Source organism: Rhinolophus sinicus, linkage group LG03, assembly GCF_036562045.2.
Source record: "Rhinolophus sinicus isolate RSC01 linkage group LG03, ASM3656204v1, whole genome shotgun sequence".
Classification (NCBI taxonomy): domain Eukaryota; kingdom Metazoa; phylum Chordata; class Mammalia; order Chiroptera; family Rhinolophidae; genus Rhinolophus; species Rhinolophus sinicus.
Window position 1 is genome coordinate 161249756 of NC_133753.1, and position 24650 is coordinate 161274405.

Genomic DNA, 24650 nt, shown 5'->3' on the forward strand with positions numbered 1-24650 from the left:
GCTAGGCAAATGCAACAACCTATATATGCCTGCTTTCAGAAATGAATACCTAATTTAGGTACTTTTAAAATATTCACAAATCCATGTGGCCTTCGACTTTCTTTTGTAATTCAATAATTCTCCAAAAACCAAATCAAAACACAACTTTCCATCTCCTTTTTTCAAAATTAATAAGTTTTCTACAACGACACTTTTGCAAAAAACTACTACAGAAACTCTTCGTAAATGATTTTTTATGTTTTGTCTCTACTCTACAAGTTCAAAGTTTGTCTCTGTGATTACCAAAAAGGAAGTTTTAAGACTTATTTATGTCTAGTAGCCTAAATGTGAGAAAGGAAATACTAAGAATGTTGAACTGGTAAAGCTGTGTGACTTTGAGCAAATTATTTAACCTCTCTGAGCTTTAGTTTTTCTCCTTGCCATCTCCAGCTGTCCTTTAGGAGCTCTTGTTTTACCTGCTTTCTACAGATGTCTACGATCTGGGGGCTGCTATCCAACATTATACTTATTTGATTTTTGCTTACCAAAAGATAGAGAATTCTTGAGTATAGTATAATTTTATCTTAAATAATCATTCAATGGAGATAGCGTGTGAATTTGCATAGATTTTTCATCAAACAATATCATTCTGTATTGAAATATTTACCGGCTCTCTTCCTACCCCCTCCCTGCCTTAGAATTCTGAGATGTGGTTCAAGCGTCACAGTATCGCTATTGGAGAGGTGCCGGCTTGTCGTCTAGTCTCCCGCAGACAGCTGACAGAGGCCAACGTAGAGGAGATATGGAAGTCTATGACGTTATCATAGTATGTGCATTTGATTTGATGAGACCTTTTAGTGTTTTGTTTTTCTAATTTGCTTCTCCACTATTCTCTGCATATTTAATTTTCTGAAATGATGTATAAAAATCTCAACTTTGCATTGTTTGTAGCTATGCTGCTTATCAAATATAATTTAACTGAATTCTGGGTATTTTCTATTGTCATTTATATGATAGATAAGAATTGAAATTTGAAAGTTCTTAAACTTTCTAGTAACATTGAAATCTTAAGCTTAATGAAACACATAATGGGAAAATATGGTCTTTTAGACATTTGATGTACTATAGGTAAATAAAGTCAAGGGTGTTGTACCAAGTTTTGTTTTTTTTCCACAAAGATGTACTAGTAGCAGTTTCTCATCATTGGATAAACTATTTTTTGTTTTTATAATATCTTTACTATCATTTTCTTGGCATTCAATGTGTTATGTCATTAAATTAGTGAAGCAGTATGTCAATGGCAAAAGGATATCTTTCAAGTTTGTTCTGTCATACTCAATTTTTAGTCTTTTTGTCCCACAAAGCTTGGGGGAGATGCATGAAAACAACACATTTTAAGGATTGATCTTTTATAGTGCCAGGTTCTGGGTAAACAATGATTTTTTAAAAAGTAACTAATTGATTTAATTATGATTTCTCTCTTTAGTTTACAGAAAAGCCTTGGACTAGATTCTTTAGAAGAAGTTCTAGACATTAAACTTGTCAACTCCAAGTTCATCATCCATAATGTATATAGTGTGAGCAAGCAGGGAGTTGTTATCCTTGATGACAAGTCAAGTAAGTGTATAAAAACCATTTTGTTTCCGGTTGACCTAATATTTTGCCTACATAGGTCTGTCGCCTTCTATTTGACCCTTCTCTAAACCCAAATAAATCTACCCCCTCATTACATATAGCCTTCTCATCCTTCCTAATACCTTATAACTAATTGTTTGGGTTAAAGAAATGTCCTAGAAAAGTGGCTATTCAGAAATGAAAACCTCAGCAAAATCCGTCCAGAGGCTAATTCAGTGTTAGCCACGGGGCATCAAGTACTGTATTATCCCCGGAAAATCCCTGAGAAGTGGTAGTTTTAAGACCTAACTGAGAGCTTGAGCAAGTTTTTAGGTGGGTCCTTGGGTCTGATGGATTTTAGGTTCTCATTGACCTTTTTATTATGGTGTCTCTGTGTCAGATTTTCTGGGAAACTCTTGGTTTATGTCATTTTTTTCTTTTTAATAAAGGTAGCTCTTTAAATGTTGAAAGTATTTGAATTTTTTATACCTTTCCTTCCAAGCCAGTTTACAAATCAGAAAGAAAAGATGTTTAGCATCCACCTATCCTGGTTTTTGATTTGGAAAATTATGGTCGCGGTACCAGTAGTGGCCCAGAATCCCCAAACTGATTTTATAACTTCCTTCCCTGAATAAGGGATGGACTAGAATCAAATGGGCTCTTTGGTTTTTTACTTCAAACCCTTGATCCTGGGAATTAGCTGGAGCTAGAATGATCTTTGGATGTGGGAAGGTAGTAGAGTACTTCTGCGTTTTTATAATTTATTATTAGATTTAGGGCTGGAAGCTCCTGGGCAGCAGACAGAGCTGTACCAGAAGGAGCCTGCGCACTGTTGAGAGGGGAAGAGGTTTCTCAGGGCCATGTTTCCTGACAGAAGCACAATGTATTTTTGAAACCTGAAATGCTTCCCCTTTTATAGCCCTTGTATCAGGAATGGAGGACATCAGGAAACGGAAATAGATCTGTGACTTCATGAGTTGTCTGGTTAATATCATCATACAAAATTAAGTTATACAGAATGAGAGTGGAATACATCTTTGAAATACATCTAAAATCCTTCCACATTCTCTGAGCACAGCAAACATTAATACTTTTAGCTACCAGTTAACCAGTTATCTTTCGTCTTATTAAGTAAATTCTTCAGAAAGAAAAGAGCACTTCACAAAACTCAAGATTCATTAGGTTTAACAATTCAAGCAGCGTCTTTGCAGTTTTACTGGAAGTGGAGAAGGTGAAGAAGTGGAAGCATGAGTGCTGGCCCTTTTCATCAGATATCTGTGGCAGGGCCCGGAAGAAAACAGAAACCCTACCAAATGTCTCAGCTAGAATTTTCTGTACTAATGTTAACAATTATTATTTTCAGACTGTCCTAATACGAATAGCTTATATTAATATGTCAGTAGAACTTTGTTGCCTTAAAACATTTTGAAAATTGAAACATGTAAAATGATATTTAAATTGGGAATTGGTCATACAGAATTTACTTTTTTTTTTTTTTCAGGTGCTTGATGTATTGGTTTCACAAATGTATTTGATGACTAATAGTTTTGCTTTTTCTGTTTTTTTCTTTGCCTTCTATAAGTCCTAGGATAATTGATTGTTTGTTAGTTTATTTCTTTGTAACAAACTATCAAATTTCTTTTTTTCACTAAAGCTTTAAAAAGTGTACCTTGTCCTTAAAGAATTTTGCAGGCATGATTTATAGGAGCATATGTTATAACACTGTTGCCAAGGAAAAATTTCCATCTTTTAAATGTTCTGATACCTAAATAGGTGATTTGTGATTAGCAGATATGTTTCATATTACTTGGGCAAGTACTACTTTCTTATGATACTACCAATGTATATAATTCTTTGAGTTATATGCAACTGAATAAAATATCTCTTTATTTTTATTTTATTGCAGAAGAACTTCCTCATTGGGTACTGTCAGCAATGAAGTGTTTGGCAAATTGTAAGTACTAATTATTAGCCAGTTTTATGAAATTAACAGAAATTAGTGTCCTGAATTAGAAAGCATTTTTGCTCAATGGCATGTGTATTGATTTGACACATGTGAGACTGGCAATAAATGTTTTGGAGTTGCTGTACTTTTAGTGATAAATTTGTGACTTAGTGAAAGGGCTGAGTTACAGAATGTTTTAAAAGGAATTTTATGCTTCTATTTTCTAGTAGATATAATCACACTGTAGATAAAGTCCACACGACTTCTTCTGACTGTTTCATCACAGGAAAAAAAAAATTAGTAATATTGTTAACAGTTCATAGGTTTTTTTCCTAAAACCTGTATTTTTATTTCTAAAACATGTATTCTTAAGTCCTATATTTACATCATCAGCTTGCTCAGCAGATCCTGTCTACTATTGGATTTTTAAAGAGCAACAATTTAAGTGAGAGAGAAATGTTTTAGGAGACTAATCGAACTGGTATGCAGGGCGGTTTGGAAGGAGAAGAACCTGCACGCAGAGAAACAAGAAAGACTGTTTCAGTAATTTGGGTGTAAGATGAAGGAGCCTGGACCAGGGTGGTCCCTCTGGGGCTTTTCATAGGCTTATGAAATCCATTTGATAGGCATTTGATATCTACTTCATTGGATGTCATAGGCACTGTAAAGGAATGTGTTATTATAGTATCTCACTTAACACAACCTTTTTCTGGGGGTTTCCAGAAGGCTTGACCCAAAGAAGGGATTCCAATTGTTAATGCCTTAACCCCAACAAGTGATTTCAATTAGAAGAATTCTGGTTATTTTGACTGACTAATAATGGTGATATTTGGTCGAAAGGGCCTTTTGAAGTCTCGCAGATCACCTCAGAGAGGTAATTTGTTCCCTTTTGGGGGAAGACTTGAATTAGTAGACTCTGAATTATTTGTTTGACGAAATTAGTTTTTTAAAATTATACAATGAAACTGAAATAACTATTCAACTGACTGTGGGTAGTCTCAGTGGTAATATGAAATGGTTATATATATCATTCTGAATATGAATAGTAATATTAGTTTGTGTGAAGCCCAAATTTCTCTGTTTAACTATTAAAATTTTCATTGGTTTTTGATTAATCTTTTGGAACTTCTGAGATGTACATCATTTGAAATCAATTAAATTGAAATTATATCTTTGGCTAGAGTTGGCAATGATGAGATAGAGGTATAAATGGGAAGTTAAATTACCCGTTTCTGAATTCCTCGCCAACCAAGGATTTGGAAGTGGACCAGCTGGGAATGAACAGAGGGAGCCAGTATAACAAATCTAGGCTATAATATGTTGTAAAGTCTATACTAAGGTGTGGTTATGATGTTGAATTTTCAGTGATGATCAAAATGTGGTGAAGAGTATAGTTCTCCCTCAATCAAGATATTTGCACAAAGCCCCAAACTTCTGCAGAAAGGTTAGAATAGCTGGAATTCCTCATCAGTGGAGAGGAAAGCCGTGAGGAACTACTTAGTAATGTTCTCCACATGTATGAGGTGGGGTTTATTAGGTAGAATTTCTTGGGGACAGGAACACGTTGCACATGGAGCAAGTGCAGTGCTGTATGGCTGGCTGGCATATCTATAAAGATGCTTGTTTTAGTATCAAAGAAAGAAAAGGGGGGCCAAGGGGCAAGGTCAGCTTTTTGAATAGTATTACAAAATTAATAACTTTTCCAAATTCGCATTGCCCACCGCCCCCCGCCCCAAAATTGCTTTGATTCTGTCAGTCGTGACCTGTTCCTTATCCTTATTTTCATTACAGTTCTCTAATCAGGAGCAGAAAGGACAGGCTGATTATATGATATTTTGAAAGCCTCATGCCTGCTTTTCTATAAATCTGCTGCTCCCCTCTTTCCTTTAAGTCCATCTGCCTTTATTGTAGACCATGTGCATATAGGCCTGGGTACTTCGATGTTAGCCAGCCTCATGGTTGGCCATAGAATGAAAGATAGATGCTAAAGAAACACAAAACCGAGTTGACTCTGCTTTTTTTCTTCTTTCTTCATGTAGTTTGCAAAAATTCAATAAAAAATGGACACAAACAATTCTTTTCCAAAATCTGTCAGGAATAACATTTATAAAAAACTGAATTAAAAAAATATTCTGAAGTTCAAGATGATTATGAAATAAAAGATCTTAGAAATATGGCCTCGTGTTACAGGGCTCACTATGCACTGGCGTTTTTAGAGAAAAGTTTATTTATGTATTTATTTTGCATATTTTTAATAAGAATGATGAAATGTTCACAAAGGGGTACAACAAAGAAGTAATTCAAGGCAATGTGTACTGCTTGCTGAAATATATCAAACTAATTATAGTATTTCAATTGACTAAGCTTGCAGTATTTCAGGGGAGAAAGCAAGCAAAAATGGTGGCTATGTTTGTTGCTAGGTTAATATGGTACCACACATAGAGATCTTTGAAAAGTTTCATTATTTTAGTCAATCAGATTTATTTTTTAAGAAGTATACAGAATATTAAAAGGTTAAGAAGAGTTTTTAAAGGGACCAACAAGGAGCCATGTTCACAATGTCCCAGTGGCCTTGAAATGTGAAGGCCCAGAATGCTTCGTTGTCTTTTTTAGTTTGATCCTTTCTTTTTAGTTATGGCGAGTCTGTAGGAAGAATTTCCTTTCAGTTTTTACTGGCTTCATCTTTCGTTCTCCTGAGGGTAGAGATCTATTTGGGTACAATTTAGTCTTGTGTTCTGCTGGCCCAGAACTGGCCAGGGCAGTTGCATTCCTTTCTTCTATGCTGTGTTGGAAATAGAGAAGGCTGGCTACACTTCCTCATGGCACTGCTTGCCATTTCCCCCCTGGCACCTTCCTCTCTCCACTTGGTGGTGTGAATCTATGGTGTCTGTATGGATTGTTGGGGATATTTGCTGCCGACTCTATGGAGAACTAAGGGCTTCTTGTTCCTCCTTGGTTCCAGATACAAGCGGATCTTTGCCTCACTGCTGGCATAAGATTGTTCCAGGCTTCTTGAAGTTACTCCAACTTTGCAATATGACTGATTGATAAACTGTAAAAAAAACTGCCTTTTGATTGTTTGGTTGGGGATCAATTAGAGCCTTTCATTATCAGAATGAATTATAAGACACAATATAAAAATTTCCTTTTCAGACTATCTTTAAGAAAAAGTATAAATTCTTCTTAGTCTGAAATAGTTTAGTTAGAGGTAGAAATTGATTATTTCACTCAACTCCGACTCTAGAATTTTATAATATAGCAATGATGAAATAACGGAAAGCTTTAAAATGGCTTTTTATGTTGTCTATTACACGTGAGCTAAGTGTTATCATGGTCAACTGTATCAAGATCAGGAGAATACTGAATATTTCAAAGAAAATTATCTTTGTTCACGTTTACGAAAAATGCCTTTCAGAAAGACATGACAGAGAGTTTCTTTTAAAATGGAAGTAAGCCAGTGATTTTTTCTCATCGTTTTATAATAGATTTCAACTTAGACATAAAGCATATTGGTGTAAACAAAATGTGTGTCAATTTATTTAATGTCAGTTTTCCCCATGAAAACGTTTCTATTTTGAATATCTATATACACCACACGTATGCACAGACAATAACACTTAGAGGTGGTTGCCCTGTTAATGTGTCTTTTTTTATCTCTTTTTTTTTTAACAGGGCCTAATTGTTCGGATTTAAAGCAACCTATGTACTTAGGATTTGAAAAAGATGTCTTTAAAACTATAGCAGACTACTATGGTCACTTGAAAGAGCCTCTGCTTACATTTCATCTTTTTGATGCCTTTGTCAGTGTATTAGGTAAGTTGGAGTATAACCTCATTATTGATATGAATCATTTCATTTTCGCTATCTTGAGACTTCCGTTATCCAAACTTCCATAGTATTCTTGAAATAAAAACTGATGGAGTGCTTTCCTAGTTGGTGTTCTGCTCTGTGAAGGAGGAAAAGAAAATAGTTAAGCTCTATGATGAAACTCAAAGCAAGGACCAATAGTTTTTATTTCTTAAGAAATTAATATGTTACATGTCATTTTTGCATAAAAATATGACTTTATTGGTGGGTGAGAATGTAAATTTGACAGTTACTGTTCATGAATAAATCTTCTACTCAGGATACAACTGCATGAACAGTCAAGTATGGGAGATGTATTTTCATTTAGAAATCTAATTTCTTTTTACAGGAGTAACAGGTTTTTTATTTATTTATTTATTTTTAGGACTAATTATTATTTGTGATATGTAAAAAATATAGTAGCTTTATCATTCTCTAAAACTTGTTATTCCTCACATAGATTTATACTTCAGAATTTATACTGTCAAAGAAACATGGTAAAAGGAAAAACATCAACATTATTGTTATAGGTCTTCCTGATATTGTTCATTCTCAGAAATCAGATTTTCCTCTTTGTGTTGTGGTTGTTCAATGAATATTATTGTTTTCTTGTCAAAAGATTTGCTTTAATGGCCAAATCATTGTGTGGGTATCATACTCTGGTATGTAAATTTGTAGGACTTATGCATACCCCTGTATTTGAGTATTGTGGGGGTTAAGAATCTTCCTCTTTTCTTCCCTTTCTTCTTTTAATGTGACTTTACTCTTGAAAAGTATAGATGCTGCCATAGTAGCCTAACAACATAGAGTATCAACAATATGTGAATAATGTACCTGATATCATAGCATAATACTTTAAATTTTAAGATAGTGTAGGTTTTCTGATAATAAAAACCAAAATGCAGCAATCATGTACATAAGAGTGAGTTTGTTTTCTGAGAGACTGATATGGGGAACAGATGAAGGGATTAGGCCTATTCCTGGGTTATGTGGCCACTGGTTCTTCTTGGTATTTTGTTTTCAACCAAAGAGAACTAGGGGCTTATGTACTTGTGAACATCATTCCCGATGATGAATTCTTGCTGTTGTTTCATATGTGTATGGGACTGATTGAGTAGATTCTCATTATAGCTGCTTACTGCCATTATGCTACTGGTGAAACAAGAGTTTTAAAGCCTGGGTTAAGAATCACTTCTTAGATTTTCCTCTCATTTTCATTTTCAAAATTGTTCTATTATAAAATTTGATTTGGAAACAGAAGAACTTGGAACTTTTAAAAATGAATTCTAATTTGAATCATTTGTATTTATGATGTCACTGGTCTATTCTACCACAATTGTTCATTTTGAACTCAGCTAGGCATTAGAGCTGATTATTTACAAATTGCTGTCAGAGTTGTCCACACTATATCATCTATAAAGGGTTTAGGGTGGAGAAAGATGGATAGAATGGAGAATTTATCGCACTTAGGTATCAGCAAAAATAGACTAATATGTGTAGATGATCACAGTATATGAACCTTCCCTGATCCCGTCCTTCTCAAGTGAATACATGTGAGACAACCTGCATTGAAAACCATATCCTTATGTAGTGAAAGGCGAGTCTTCTAGATTATGGAAGACCGTAATTTGTTTATGTGATTAACAAAGATTATCTAATATACGAATAACAAAGATTATCTAATATACAAGCAATCCTGTTAGAGCCTGTAGGAGAAGATGTCATATCTAGAAATTACATAATAACAAAGTAGATACGTAGTTTGAATCTCAGTAGGGTTAACTCATTCCATTAACCTTTTGACTTAACTTTGGAATAGGATACCATTAGATAAAAATATATTAAAATAGATAATCAGTCCATTTTGTGCAGTAGCTAAAAATTCTACAGCATTTTCAATGGAAATGATTTTCACTTTCAGTAATGAATTTTTTTTGAGGTCTATTCTTTTGCTTCTAAGATGAAATCATGCTGGCTTGAGGCAAAACTGTGACCCTAAAAGCAATTAGCCATTATTGGTATATGACACAGGACATCTAAGAGTTCTTAACATGTTGCGTACGGATCACAAGAATCTTCACGAGGGATTTAAACCCTGCGGTACGCAACGTGTTAAAACAAACAAACAAAAAAAAATGGAAAGAAAAAGAACAAATAAATTTTTGGAGGTGTAAGACTTATTTTTACTTAAAATTTAAAAAAATGATTTAAACGGACTCAGCAGTCTGACCTGACATAACTGCCCGTAGTGATTAATCATCATTTCCAAAATGGCAGTTCCTTGTGTTAAGATCAGAGTTCATCTGACTCTTGAATGGTGTTAATGAGAGAGTATAGCATACTTTACTCACACTACATCCCCCCGCCCCCCAGAATAGAATCTGTGTAGTTTGCAATCATTTGGGATATTGAGAAGGGCAAGGCAGATAGGAAGCACAGTAGGGCATGGGAACAGGGAAGAGTGTTTTGGAAAACTGGGTGATTTGTGAGTTGTATAGTGTTTTTTTTTGTCTATCCTGCACCCCTTTTGAGGATTCATTTTTTTTATTAGTTTCAGGTGTACAAAACAATGTAATAGACATTTATACCCTTCACAAAGTGATAACGCCCCTCGCTCAACCTACTACCCCTCTGACATCGGTTATAGCTTTTACAATTCTACTGGCTATATTCCCTATGCTGTACTCCATATCCTGTGAATATATGTGTATATATTTATAGTTGACATTCATTATTATTCAACTTCAGCCTCAGGTGTATACACTGCAGTGGTCAGGCATCTACACCGTCCATGAAGTGGTCTCCATCGGATCCCCTACAAAATCTTTACATTATTGATTATATTCCCCAAACTGTCTTTAGTATCCCCATAGCAATCTAGTGGTTACCAATTTCTGCTTTCTAATCCCCTCACCTTGTAATATCTGAAACCATGAAACTCCTAAATATAGGAAGTAAATTTGCAGATATCACCCTTAGTAATATTTTTACTGATATATCCCCTCAGGCCAAGGAAGTAAGAGAAAAAATAAACATGGAATTACATCAAACTAAAAAGTTTTTTCACAGCACGGTTGTATAATGTTTTAATCTGAGATTCCACACTGGTGATCTGGCCCATATCGAGCTCATAACTACATTTTGTTTGACCTGTGTGTTTTGAAAAGAAATTTAATTAATTGTCAAACTCTAAGAAACAGGAAATTCATATAATAATTTATAATTTTGGCTTGTTCAGAAAAGTGGGAAAATTTGGCTGTTCTGTGCTTGCAATGTCAGTGGCACAAACTGTGTCGTGAGTGTCTCTACTAGGAGCAAGGGTTTTGGAGACATGAGCTCTAATGTCCTAAGTCTCCAGTGCTCCCCATTGCTTCTCAGACTCTGAGGCAAAGGTCACTGGACCCCCTTTGGTTATTTATTCCATCTGTCTGCTTCGATAGGCAGTTGAGCTTGCGACTCCTAGTTTATTTGCTAGTGGGCTGGAAGACTGAGATAGTAACTTTGCTGTTCCCTTCTTCCTAAATGTCAAGTTTAGAAAATGCCATTGAAATTCACTAGGCTGATTGGACACTGAATCGGCTTAGTAGGTTGAGATCTTATTCTGTGTGTTTTAACCTAGAAGTATCCATAAGGTTAGGTTTTCTATTCTTTGGTGCTTTTGTCTAGTGACTTTTAGGAGATCCTCTGATGTGCACTAGCTTTGCCTTGTTACCGCTCTGCCCATAGGTTCTTCGCGTTCGTTACCTCAGGGTCCGTATCCCATGATAATTCTTAAGGGAAAACAATTCTTTTTTCCAGAGAGTGCCCAGTTGGTGCGCTTGACCAGGTAGAGGGTGCTTGCCCATGTTAGTCCAAAGTTCTGGCTGTGGTGCCCTCTGCTCTGAGGGCCCAGGGCTTGCTGATGGCTGGAGCTTTGGAAGATGCAGATGGGCCACAGTAAGGATGTTGAAACACCTCCAAATATAATGATTACTGTTATGTCAAAATTATTGGAGTAGAGTGGTTTTAGGTACTCCTTAAAGTGGAAATTTAGGGAAATGCCTAGGTATTCCCTAGCTATAACTAAATACATAAACTTTTGGGTTGGTTGGTGCAAAAGTAACTGTGGTTTCAAAGGTTAAAAATAATTGCAAAAAACACAATTACTTTTGCACCAACCTAATAAGTATACCGGTAATCACTAGGATAATTAACAAAACTTTTGGGAAAAAACTTAAGACCTTTCCCATACCACTCAGCAGGATACATTCCAGCTGGGTTAGAGAATTAAATGTAAAAAATGCAAATCGAAAATACAGTTGATATTTACCTGATGTTGGCATGAGTGAAAGACTTCCTAAGCATAAAAGTAAAAGAAGTCATAAAAATGCTAAGGCGTTGGGACTCTTCCTGTAGGAAATGACGTCATCTTGTGTGTGGGTGAATCTGTATCTACTTTTAAGCAATTCACAAAGGCAGCTTGTTTGCCTTTCCTTAAAAACCTCTAGAGAAATAGTCCTTCTTGCTGTGTCTTTCTTTAGGCAGCAAGTTCTTGCCAATTGATGTGTAGTCTGAATTCTTTTGGCTTAGTATAAACCTTTTCCTCTTTATACCTCTTCTCAGTGAAAATGAAACTGTGACATATGTTTTTATTCCTTTGGTTACTCGAAAACAGCAATGCACCGTTCATGAGTTTCTTGTTCTCTGGCTGAACAGACGTGGTCCCAGTGACTTTGTGGGAACTCTCGGCCTTCTCAAAAGTTCATATTTCAACTCTTTGTTGACACTCCCATAAGGAATGGCTTATGGTTAACATTGCATATGCTAGTGGAATGATCAGGTCTACTTTGCAAAAATGAAAATTCGTGTTCCTAATGATTTGAAAATAGTGCTCTGTTGTAACCATTGGGGAATGGGAGGGAGTGCCACAAAGGAAGGACATCATGGTCAAAGGATTACCCAACTTCTAACAGTACCACAGTAGGACAGTATAAATTACCATTGGTTCTGATTTTATTTATTTCTATGATAAGGAACAGTTGCGTTTCTTTTAGTATTAAATTATTTACTCACGTATTGTTCCTCAATTCAGCTGAATAACCAAGTATTTCCTTGATTGAAAAAACTCTCACAGATGAATTAAGTTATTTGGTAGATTGTTTATTATCTTTTCATTATTTTATTCTTATTTCAGCAATGGAAACATCACCACACTCAGATAACTTGGTTTGTTGACCTAGTTGTTTCCACTTTGGTAAATTGTTATGCCTTTCTGAGCCCGTTTTCTCATTTGTAAATGGCAGTAAAGCCTGTCATACTTATAGATAGGAAAACATGAAACTTAAAGCAAGGAGTATACTTATCTTCCTACTAAGTATCTTTTCTTTGTTTGTTTTGAAAACAAAAATTGGAACAATGCATAAATTAAGATAGAGTAATCATATATTGCTCTCTAGTTATTCTCTCAAGTGATAGGAAGCTTTTTTATGTTAGAGTACTTGGGACAGATCTTTACAATCTGTAATTGGGATAAGCACTGTTATATAATCCTGAAAAGCAAGCAACAAGCTGGGGCTACAGAAGGCCCTTGTCATTTTCTCAAAAGAAGGAAGATTTTTATGATGACATTGAGATTGTAGTAATACTGAAAGATGAAAAAGTTACTCTTTTAGCTTCTGTTTAGCAAAATAAAATGAACCCAAATAATAAAATAGTTACAACATTAATACTCTTTGGCTATACAATGAGAATAGAATGCTAAGATCCTTCAGAAGTTCTGAAAATGGAACCTAAAATAATCAGGGAGCTGTTTAAAATCAGTAATACTTTATGGTCTTGAAGAACCAGAAAGTACTTGCTGAAGATGTCTCTTGAGTTCAACTGTATTTTAAAGCTAAGTTATCTTATAATCATTTTTTCCTGAATCTTGTAGTGTGCTTTTGTCAGTAAGCTTTTATTGAAGGGGGAAATAAAGATTAGGTAATGGTCAGCAATGAGAAAGAATTTAGGAAACAAAGATAGAGCTCAGAGTAAACTATTTTTGAGAAATCTAAATATTGCTACATGTATTTCAACTGAGAAAAGCAAGACATAGCACTCTAAGATTCAAAGGCAGAACTAAAAGCCAGTCCTTGGTGCTTTGACATTTGAACAGATAGAAAATAACATCTCTGGGACTGGATGCCAAGAAGGACATAAGTATTATAGATGCATCAAACTTCAGCCCTTTTCCCATACATCTTCTCTTTGATCACTTCCATACCACTTCATGAATCACCCATGTGCTGAATATTTTCTGTTCCGTATCCCAGATCTATCTCCTGAACTCAAGACCAGAATATCTGTCTGACTTCTGGCTGTGTTTCCTGGATGTTTGTTATACAAGAGCCTCAGTTCAAAGTCAGTCATTCCTAAGCCATTTTTCAGAAACTATGTGTTGGACGTGAATTCTATGTAGTTGAGCAGCATTGAAAAAACAAAACAAAAAAGACAGAGTAGTGTACAAAATATGAGTGCATTGTACATAGTAAAAGTAGGTATTTTTATAAACTTTGTTTTAGTTAAATACCTATGAATATGCATATGTAGTGTTGCAATGTAAAATACATTTTTAGTTTTAGTTGTAAAAAGTTTTTGAAAAAAAAACCAGATCTGAATTTCATCTCTACCTACCTACACAGTAAGGTAATTGTGAGGATTTAATGAATGTAAAGTCCTCTCAGAAAGCATTATATTGCTCAAATATTACTAGTATTGCTAGTAATAATAGTTAATTGTGACATGTTTCTATTCCACATGGTTTGTCCTTTACACTTAGATAAAGCAACACGTGGTTTATTCTTTACACTTAGATTAAAAATAACTCTTACCTGGGCTCATATTTTATAGGTTTACATTCAGTTTTTCATTCCTATGTGTTGTGGAATTAGCATTTTAAAGTGATTTTAGAGTTTCTTTAGGAATAAACTACATTCTGTTTTTACTTTATGAGAGAGAAACTAACAGTAGTTATTCCCTGGCTTTCACTTTAAACTCTCAAGAAAATGGTGTTGAGTGTCCTCATTAGTATAAAAGAGCTAATTTCAGGGTTAGCTATGTTCAGAAATTCTCTGTTATTTTTGCTGTGTCTAATCCTTGCCCCAAGTTGAAGAATGTAGAATGGTATTTTATTTGACTATCTATTTATTAAATGTTTGTGATGCTCTTTGAACCAACATTTCTCCTAGGAATTTATCCTTAGGAAAGAATTGACCACATAGAAAAAGCAGGTAAATATAGCGTGGGATCTAGGAGTGCATGCCCTAGACTATGTGGTCTCAAATCCCGCTCTGCCACTGTCTAGCTATGTGACTTGGGCAAATGACCTCATCTCTTTAAGCCTCACTTTCTTTATCTGTAAATGGGAATAATAATTGTGTCTACCTCACAGAGATTGTTGTAAAGATTAAATGAGATATATTAAGTGTTTAGCACACTGTTAGGTACCTAATAAAATGGTTAACAAATGTTAGCTATTTTCACCATCGCCATTGTAAATGTTAGGTGCTATTATTAGTTCTAATTTCTAAGGAAGGAAAATTAAACTCCAAAACCACTCTCACACTTTAAAAAAATTTTTTTTTATTGGGGAATAATGTGTTTTTCCACAACCCATGTGCTCCAAGTCAAGTTGCTGTCCTTCAGTCTAGTTGTGGAGGGCGCAACTCAGCTCCAAGTCCAGTTGCCGTTTTTAATCTTTAGTTGCAGGGGGCACAGCCCACCATCCTTTGTGGGAATTGAACTGGCAACCCTGTTGTTAAGAGCTTGGGCTCTAACCAACTGAGCTACCTGGCCGCCCCATCCCTATCACACTTTTAAAAATTCTTTTCTGCTGTAGCGGGAGATCTTCTACTCAAGTTCTGAAATATTTTATGAAATTCCTGTGCTTTTACACATAGTAGAACAATATGCTCCCAGCAAGAGGAATAGCGTGGAAGTGCTGCATCATTACTTGCTGCAAACACAGCTTCTATTTTATTCTTCAGCTGTTCTATTTTTATTTGATATGTATAATGATGTGATAAACTGGGGCACAGCTAAATGTCCTTGTGACCCAATTTCTTTTCCTGTCTATAGCATCTGTGTTTCGAATACTTAAAGGAATTCTAGGATTGTGACTTTACACTATTGCCTCTTTAAACATTCAAAAACTTAAAAAAAAAAAATTATCAAGTATTTCCCTTCCAGTTTTCTAAATTTTCTACTAATTAATTTTTTTGGGGGATTTCAAATTATAGCCTTGATTTGGTTGAAAAATGCTTTTAATTTATGTCTGCTTTATACTCTAGGTTTAATCTCTTTTGAAATATAGACTTATTTAATGGCTACTAGAGCTTTAAGGTTTTTTTTCCCCCCAGGTTCCTGGAGATTTTGCCAAAAGATTACTTAAGACATAATACAATGATAATAGGTGGCTTTTAAAAACACAATTCAAAATTAAAATGATTTTAATCTAGGACACATATAGTAGCCAAGAAAAGTATGCCTACAAATGTGTGTGTGTGTGTGTGTGTGTGTGTGTGTGTGTAGAGAGAGAAAGAATGATATTAAGTAGAGAGAGTAATCTTTAAATTGATAATTAATAATTACTGACCATTCAGTTTTAGCATTAGATAAAAACCAAGTAGAGTTTATAGAGAGGAGATTGATAATTACTGTTGTTTCAGAAAGCCGTCCTCCTACTGATAGGATAAGTTAAGAAAGAATAAATAACACATAGATTTGCTAGGGCTTATTTTCCAGTTAGGTCTTACTTTCGGGGAAACACGGCAGTTAGACTATCTTTTGTAATATACTTTTATGCTTATTCCTTTATCTGTCATTTCTGAATTACATTGTTACTCTGGCAGCTATACAGGGAATTGATTGTAGGAGGGTGAAAAAGAGGAAGAAAGATGCAAGGTCTGGATGAGGTTGTAGCAGTTGGAACTGGTAAGAACTAATTAAATTATAGATCTATTTCTCTACAAAGCCTTCTACTTTTTCCATGAAGCCTTCTATCACATTAGACCATAAATCCCTTCTTTTCTCAATTATAAAAGAGTCAGATTTCACCTTATCTTGTTACGTTTCATGTACATATATTGCCCAGAATTCTTCCATGGCTTCTCAGCTCACTTATAACAAAAACACTGTCATTAATGATAGCCTACTAGGTTCTCTGTGATCTGCCTCTTGGTTTCCTCTCTAACCTCATTTCTGATTTGAATATTCATTATACACTCCTCTTCACAAAGGCCTCATTGCTGTTCGTCAAACACTTCAAACATACTCCCACATCACAATCTTTATAATTGATATTTCTTCCTCCTTAAAAATCTGTCTCTTCAATATTTCCCCAGCTTACTCCCGTTCTTTCAGATGACTGCTTAAGTGTCACCTCCTTAGAAAGAAACCTTTCCTGAAACAATGTTTTCCCATCACTCTCCAGCTCCTTTTCTTCTTTATTTTTTTCATGGCATTTTTCTACCTAACATCATAGTTATATATCTCTTTGCTTATTATCTGCTGGGAAGGGAGCTCCATGAAATCAGACAGGATTTTGTTTTATTCCCCACTGTATTTCTTCTAAAACAGTTCCTGCAACATAGACAGGGCTTAATAAATATTTGTTAGATCAATGCAAGAATGAATTAAAATGTCATAAACCTTATTTTCTTTAGATGGATTAGATTATGTAGAACTGAAAGCAAATCTATATACATGATAATAATCAGTAATATTTCCGGTGAACATTTAGGATCTGAACTTGGTACATAAAACTTCCTCCTCCTACCCCGTTTTTCTCCCATGTACATCCATTGCTTTTGGGATCAAACCCAAGCTCCTTAGTCTAGCATTCAGTGCTTTCTAAGATCCCATCTCTGCTAATATTTTTAGCTTCACTTTTATACCAAGGCCTTACCCTCACAGCCTATGCTGTAGTTATATTGAGGGACTTATAGTGACCCTAATATGCCCCTTGCAGATGTCTCTTGCAGCACCTCTTAACATTTACATTTTGTAAATTATCATTATTGTTATCATTATTATTATTGTGGGTCTTTCCTTCGCACAGTGCATATGCTCTTCAAAGGAAGGGACCTGGCATATTTTTGTAATTCTAGGACCTAGTATAGTTCCTGGCATATCATACATGGTCAGAGAATAGTTACTGAATGCTAAAGATGGTTTTGCCTTCAAGTCACAGACTAGTGGGAACTTGAAAAGGTTGAATCTGGACCAATAAATTGGTGAAAGTTGTTTGATCTCTTTAGTGGGTTTGGGATGGCTATGTCTGGAGACAAATAGGGTTGAAGAACGCACAATATTAGAATACCTTAATTTTTAGCAAAATCATGAGGACGGATGTCATGCAACACAATTGAATCAGCACACTTAACTAGAAAAAATCACTTAGGTTGGAGGAAGGGTTATTGGACAGGTGTTATTTAGACAGAAGCAGAGCCATTTGGCAGTGGACTGAGCATAGCAGGATTCGTCCTATTATTTAGTCTGTGAGAGTTGTGCGAGGTGGTGACCCTGCTCATCATGAGGAAATGATACAAGGGGGAGAACTCAGGGTAGCGATGGCACAATCATGTTCTCGTTCATGCTGCCTGGACTTATTAACAGTGTGAGTGTTAAGGGTTAGGTTAGGCTTAGCCGGACTGCTCTTGGTTCAGTGAGAAAGAATGCTATGAAAACTTGGTTACATCTGTTAAGGGTGAGCAGGAGGAAATGGCTGTATTTGTTCTATATATTTGTCATTCCTAGTTGATGGTTTGCTTTTTCTGTGCTGATTTGTGAGTGACAGCAGATCTATTATCCCTTGGCCCAGTATAGTTGAATACGTGAACATGTTCTATATAATTTTAGTAGTATATAGTTTGTAAAAAATGTGAACATAATGAAGTTAGGGTTTCCGGGCGAGAATTCCCACCCATTCTCAGGAATTTTTTTGTCTTTCCCGTTCCCGAATCCCGAGATATAAACTGTTTTCTGGTCTCCATGATGAATCGTTTCCACAAAGTGACAGCCGATACTGCCAACCTCCTGGGTTCAAGGAGCCAATTTTCCTGATTTCCCGACCAACTTTTCTCGGGATTCGGGAACGGAAAAGCAAAAAAAATTCCCGAGAACAGATGAGAATTCCCACCCTGAAACTCTAAATGGAGTCAAATACGCTATGGGTTGTTGAAGACTAAAACCTCTTTTTCTAAATCAGGTTTGTTACAGAAAGAGGAAGTGGCCATTGAAGCTTTTCAGATTTGCTGCCTCCTCCTACCACCTGAAAATAGGAGAAAGTTACAGCTGTTGATGAGAATGATGGCCAGGATCTGTTTAAATAAAGAGATGCCACCACTCTGTGATGGCTTTGGCACCCGGACACTGGTAGGTTGAATTCTAAGCTCTAACATGACTTGAGTTTTTGGAATAAAATTTACTTGAGTAAAGTTTATTAACTTGGCAACCAGAGGAAGGTATAATACATGGCAGGCTTGCTTATAGAGCTGTGGCTTGGAATCCACCCAGACTGGTATTGTGCTTTTGGTCTTTGTGTCCTAAAGAACAGAATGAAAAGGAAAGAGTGAGGAAGGGTAGACTCAGAGTGGAGAGATATCTGCTGCATCCTGCCTACTGTTAACACAAAGAGAAGGAAGGGTGGACAGAAAAGAAAAGTGGTCGCAAGTAAACATTTCCTCCTCCAGGTCAAAAAGGGCTGCAAAGCCTTTGTTACTATAACCAGTAGGAGAGATGCAGCTTCTATAAATGGTTTAAAGAGGGAAGAGGTAAAATATAGTGTTGAACCAGACAACTTGGAAGGAGAGAGACAACTTGTATCTCCCACGAGATGATGTAAATGTCCATGAGTGAGGATGTTTCTTAAAATATTCTCAGTTTTCCTTAAAAACATATGCTAATTTTGAATTCTACTTTTTAACGTTAGCATGTGTTTTAAAATAGAGTTTATGTTTAGAATTATTTACTGGCAAAATTTCTTAATTTTCCTCAAAAAAAGTCTTGGAGCAAAACTGATGCTGCATTGGGATGTATGTCCTTTCCATCTCCTGGTGAACTCCTGTGTATCATGGGAGTCCACTGGCCCAGTTCTAGAAGAGTGGAGAAAGATCAAAGGAGCACTGCCCAGTGGAGTGATTCTTGACCTTTTTTGGTGGTGGGTGGGTGGATATGTAGGGGAGCTAGCTCTTCAACCTGTTTGAAAAGCTGAAGAAAACTTTGCACCTATCCTCCAGAAGAATGCATGTGTAAAATTTTGCATACAGTTTCAAGGCATTCATGGATTCCCTGGGGTCTAATCTCCAGGTAAAGCATTTTTGTCTGTGTGTCTCTCTCTGTGCACATAAATGCGAATGAAGATAAAGTATCATTATCAGAGTATTAATAAAGTGATGGCTTATTAAACAGAATAACATGCTTATAAGTTTTGAACTAAGATTGTCAGCAATAAAATTAATTGGAAAGGAAAAAAATAATTCATCCAAAGGATAGCATTGAGAATGGCGTAGTTACTATGAATTCTGTGGAAGCAGCTGCTATAATATTTTTTATATTTCTGCTTACTGTAAAGAGCCTCATCACTTAATGCACTTCTTGTAAAGTCTCATCGTTTTCTTCAAAGGTGTCTGTCAAATGTACATACAAAATCCTAGAGAAAATAACAGTTAACTAGGAAAATATATAACAGTTGAACATAGACTGTGCTAGATTTTTAAAAAATCAATAATAAAATTAGGATATTAGACTGTAAAGTACATTGGCTGTACTTTTCAGTCTATAAAGTACGTACATTGAATGGCTGTAAAGTACATTGAATATAAAAGTCTACATGACCCCCATGTCATGGTGTTGATAATAATTTTCAGAATTTGTTTCAATATTTATATTTAAGATCATCTGTGAAAAGGGGTGCCTTTCAAAGCTGTTCAGACACACATCTCTGCTAAGTCTGTGTGAGGGGAGATGCATATTCTGTTCATGCTGGTTGATGAGAAGAGCAGCTCATCGGAGATGACCAGGCGTGGCCAGGTGCCAGGTCGGGTGTGCGCCCTGTACTGTGGGCCATTTCTCAGTGACTAGTCACATTTGCTTTTTGCAAATTAGATTGCACCCAGTTCAGAGTAGGGAAAAAAATATCTGTGTTTATTTAAAAATCCCCCACTTTTTTTTTTTTTTTTAGATGGTTCAGACATTTTCCCATAGCATCTTGTGTTCCAAGGATGAAGTGGACTTGGATGAGTTATTAGCTGCTAGGTTGGTGACATTTCTGATGGACAATTACCAAGAAATTCTGAAAGTCCCTTTGGCCTTGCAGACGTCTATAGAGGAGCGCGTGGCTCATCTACGAAGAGTCCAGGTAAAGGAAGGGAAATTATCAGTCCTATGAAATTGTCAGCAGAAAGTCATGTAAGCCTGGTAGGCTTTGGGACTTTATGTTATGAGGATTAAGTGAATTAATCCGTACAGAGTGCTTACAACAGGGCTTGGCACATAGTAAGCATTACACGTGTTTGTTATCATGAAAAATGTGTGGAATGCCTACTGAGTTTTGTTTTGTTATGTCAATCAATGCTGCTTACTTTTGATTGCAAATTCCTTAAATGAATTTGTTCAGAATCTACATATACTTCCTGATGGAAATGATTTACATGTCTTGACTCATAATAGCCCTGTGACCCAGATACTATTAATATTTATATTTTTTGGATGAGAAAACTGTGGGACAGAACTTTAGTAACTTGTCCACGGTCACAGAGCCAGGATTCAAACTGATGAGATCAGTCTCCAGAATCAGTGCTCTTAACTACTGTTTCCCTGAAAATAAGACCTACCCCAAAAATAAGCCCCAGTTAAGATCGTCAGCTAAACGGACGCATTTAGCACGTTATGGCGATGTTCCAGAAGAAGATGATATGATTGTATTTGAATAAATATAGATTGTTGTAAATGAAAAAATAAGATATCCTCTGAAAATACACCCTAATGCGCCTTTTGGAGCAAAAAATTAATATAAGACCAGGTCTTATTTTCGTGGAAACACGGTACCATGCCTACTGCCTCACTTAAAGCGTGGTGTGGTAGAAGAACACAGCTTTACAAGCCGTAAAGACCTGGCTGGCCAAACTCCTGGCTCCCGTCTTTCCTGGTTGTGTGGCTCTGGGCAAATCCCGTAACCTCTCTGGATTCTAGTTTCTGCAAGTGTTGAAATGGCCATACTTGCTCTATAAAGTTGTGAAGGATAGAATACTATACTGTAAAACCCCTAGCACAAACGTGACATGTGACAGGTACTCTTTGAAAGGGAGTGCTATTATTGTTGTTATTGTTATATCTAAACGATACAAAATAAATTTAATATAGCACTGTTGTGTGGGCCCCAAAGTGGGGTTTGCGTGTCAGCCTGTGGGAGCAGAAACTTTTGGTAAGAAGCCTTTTGGCAGAAGTTCTGCTTGGCTCCTTCTGAATGACTAGATCTCTTTTCGTTTAAGAGCTTTTTGAGGTTTCACAATTTAAAGACCAGTGAACTGCTACCTCTCAGTGTATTATTAAGGTAAATAAACTAGCCGTTACCAGTGAGCAATTGAAACATCAAAGTAAATTTTTTCTTCTATTTTGGTAATTATTAACCTAATACATTGAAGGAATTTGAAAAATATAGAAAATATACACTAAAAAATATCAGAGTAACACCAAATATTCAGGCAGTATTATAGTCTTTAGGGTATTTTTCTGTCTTGCCTTTCCCTCCCTCCCTCCCTCCCTCCTTCTCTCTTCCTTCCTTCCTTCCTTCCTTCCTTCCTTCCTTCCTTCCTTCCTTCCTTCCTTCCTTCCTTCCTTCCTTCCTTTCTTCTTCTCTTTTCTCTCTTTCTTCTCTTCTCTTCTCTTCTCTTCTCTTCTCTTCTCTTCTCTTCTCTTCTCTTCTCTTCTCTTCTCTTCTCTCTCTTTTATAACTTACTTTCTCTTACTTGACAATACAAGAAAAATTTCCCACATCATTAAATGTTCTTGATTGACACGAGAGTGGCCAAGAGCATAGACGTTTGCATTCCTGGTGTGCCCTTTATTAGCTGTGTGACCTTGGGCACGTTATATAATGTGTCTGCTTCAGCATCTGCCCTGACATCGCTCTTTCCTCATCTGTAAAATGGGATAATAATAGTTAATACCTACGTCCTAGGGTTGTTTGGGGGATCGAATGGCTTAAGACATGTCAAGTGCTTAGAATAATATCTCATAGTAAACTCAATTGATAGCCGTTGTTATTATTATCATCATTATTGTTTTATTATTCCATAATATCACTATTATTGCTAACATAGTATTCCATAATATGATTATGCCATAATTTATTTAAATGGTTTTCTTTGGTTGATATTTAGATTATTTATATTTTTTTCCTATTCTGTAAACAATTTAACAGTAAATATTTTTATACCTGGATTTTTGTTGTTGTTGTTGTTAATCTGTGATTATTTACTAAGAATAACGTCCTAGGAGCATTGCATCATCCAACGCCAAGTGTTCTGCATATGCGCCTTTCCCTTATGGTACTGGTCGTCCCTCTTAGATTGTCTAATTGATCTGGTAAACTGATGCTGAGCCATGGAATGTACTTCATGTAATAACCCTTCTTGGCAACATATTTATTTTTAACTGTGGTTTTTGGGTGGGAAAAAAGTTAAACCAAAGAAGTGAATATAATTGTAGAAATTTTATCCACTGCAGAATAACAAATGGTGCTATATTTTGGAGAAGATGAACCTCTTGGACTCTAAAATTAAATATTTGTAATGGATGCTCATTTATTCACAGGTCTTTGTATCATCTTTTCTCTTATTTCTCCCTTTGCCCTGTGCAGTTTCTGCACATTTGTTTTCACCTGATTCTCACTATTAGCATGGTTGGAGGTGGTTGCCGTACTTCTCTCTACATGACAGCTGAGCTGAGGGTGTACCTCTGTCCATCCCCAAGGGAGGGAGGACCAGTCTCTCCAGATACCAGAAGGAACCTGGGTACTTCACTGTGTGTGTTCAGCGTCAGCACTGTGTTGAATCGTTTTTGTCAACACATTCAGTTTATGTTTCAGTTTCAGATCTTATTAAAAAGAAGGCACACTTTTTTTGTTTATTAAAATGGCTCTTGTGTTTAAAAAAGTAAAAATCTCATTTAAAACTGTCTTTAAGTGATATATTTTTGAAGTTCCGGATACACTTTTTAATATGGAGTTTTCCCTAATCAAATTGAGGAATGATATGGCATTCCTAGTAAAAGATATGCTGTGTTTCATCTGAACAAATATTTGTAATTTATTTGAAAATACAGTTGTTTTGTTTTTCACTACTAAATTTTTTCCTCAGATTAAATATCCAGGAGCCGACATGGATATCACTTTATCAGCTCCATCATTTTGCCGTCAAATCAGTCCAGAGGAATTTGAATATCAAAGAGCATATGGCTCTCAGGAGCCACTAGCAGCTTTGTTGGAGGAAGTCATAACAGATGCCAAACTCTCCAGCAAAGAGAAGAAGAAAAAATTGAAGCAGGTAAAAAGGATATTCTTCATAAGTAATTTCATCTTCTCCTCTCTACTCTTCTTACGTTTTTAAAAAATTCTCTATTTTAATAGGTTTCATATGAATCTCATTTTCTGAGACATAGCAGTTTTGAAAGTATATTATTCAGTTTGTGTATTCCCAAACTCTCATTGATTTACACAGTTGAGGTCAATTTCCCACTTCTATATTCTCCAATGTAGATCTTTCATCATTATTAAACTCATTTATAGAATTATTCTCTATATTTGCCTTTTGTTTTGATATGAGGCATGATATGTGTTACTTTAAATTCAGAGAAGCTATCAAATGAGGACAGATTTCTTTGAGAGGCAAACCAGACTGAAATCCCAAATATAAAATGTCTAGAATTTAAAAGCCTTTGGTTTTAGATAGCCAGTATCAAATTGGTTTCTTGCCTCAAGCATCGCTAAGTATTCAGTTCCTGTTAGGCAACATAGCTTAGGGTTTTAGAGAATAGTTTTTTAACTCAAAATAGGTTTACTGTGATCATTCCCCAAGTATTGATCAAAGATTAAGTGAATGGTTTTTATTTTTAAAGGCTGAATCCTGCCTAGCTTGATTCCTGATTTTCTAGGCTCCCAATCGTACCTTTTTCAGTAATTTTGAAGAGGTCAGTGCTGAAGATCAAAGGAAAAACATATTGCCTCTCTTTAAGCTTTTCATAAAACAAA

The 24650-nt window shown here is 35.8% G+C and overlaps 1 protein-coding gene across 1 annotated transcript in view; it reads left to right on the forward strand.

The window, feature by feature from the left end:
* The window catches only part of DEPDC1B (DEP domain containing 1B), a 54467-nt gene that overhangs the window by 28329 nt on the left and 1488 nt on the right, over nucleotides 1–24650 (forward strand). Inside the window, exons 4-10 of the mRNA XM_019742994.2 lie at nucleotides 678–805; nucleotides 1466–1596; nucleotides 3500–3547; nucleotides 7211–7351; nucleotides 18609–18775; nucleotides 20583–20759; nucleotides 23761–23946. Of these exons, the coding sequence (XP_019598553.1) occupies nucleotides 678–805; nucleotides 1466–1596; nucleotides 3500–3547; nucleotides 7211–7351; nucleotides 18609–18775; nucleotides 20583–20759; nucleotides 23761–23946 (978 nt within the window). The remainder of the gene's footprint in view (nucleotides 1–677; nucleotides 806–1465; nucleotides 1597–3499; nucleotides 3548–7210; nucleotides 7352–18608; nucleotides 18776–20582; nucleotides 20760–23760; nucleotides 23947–24650) is intronic.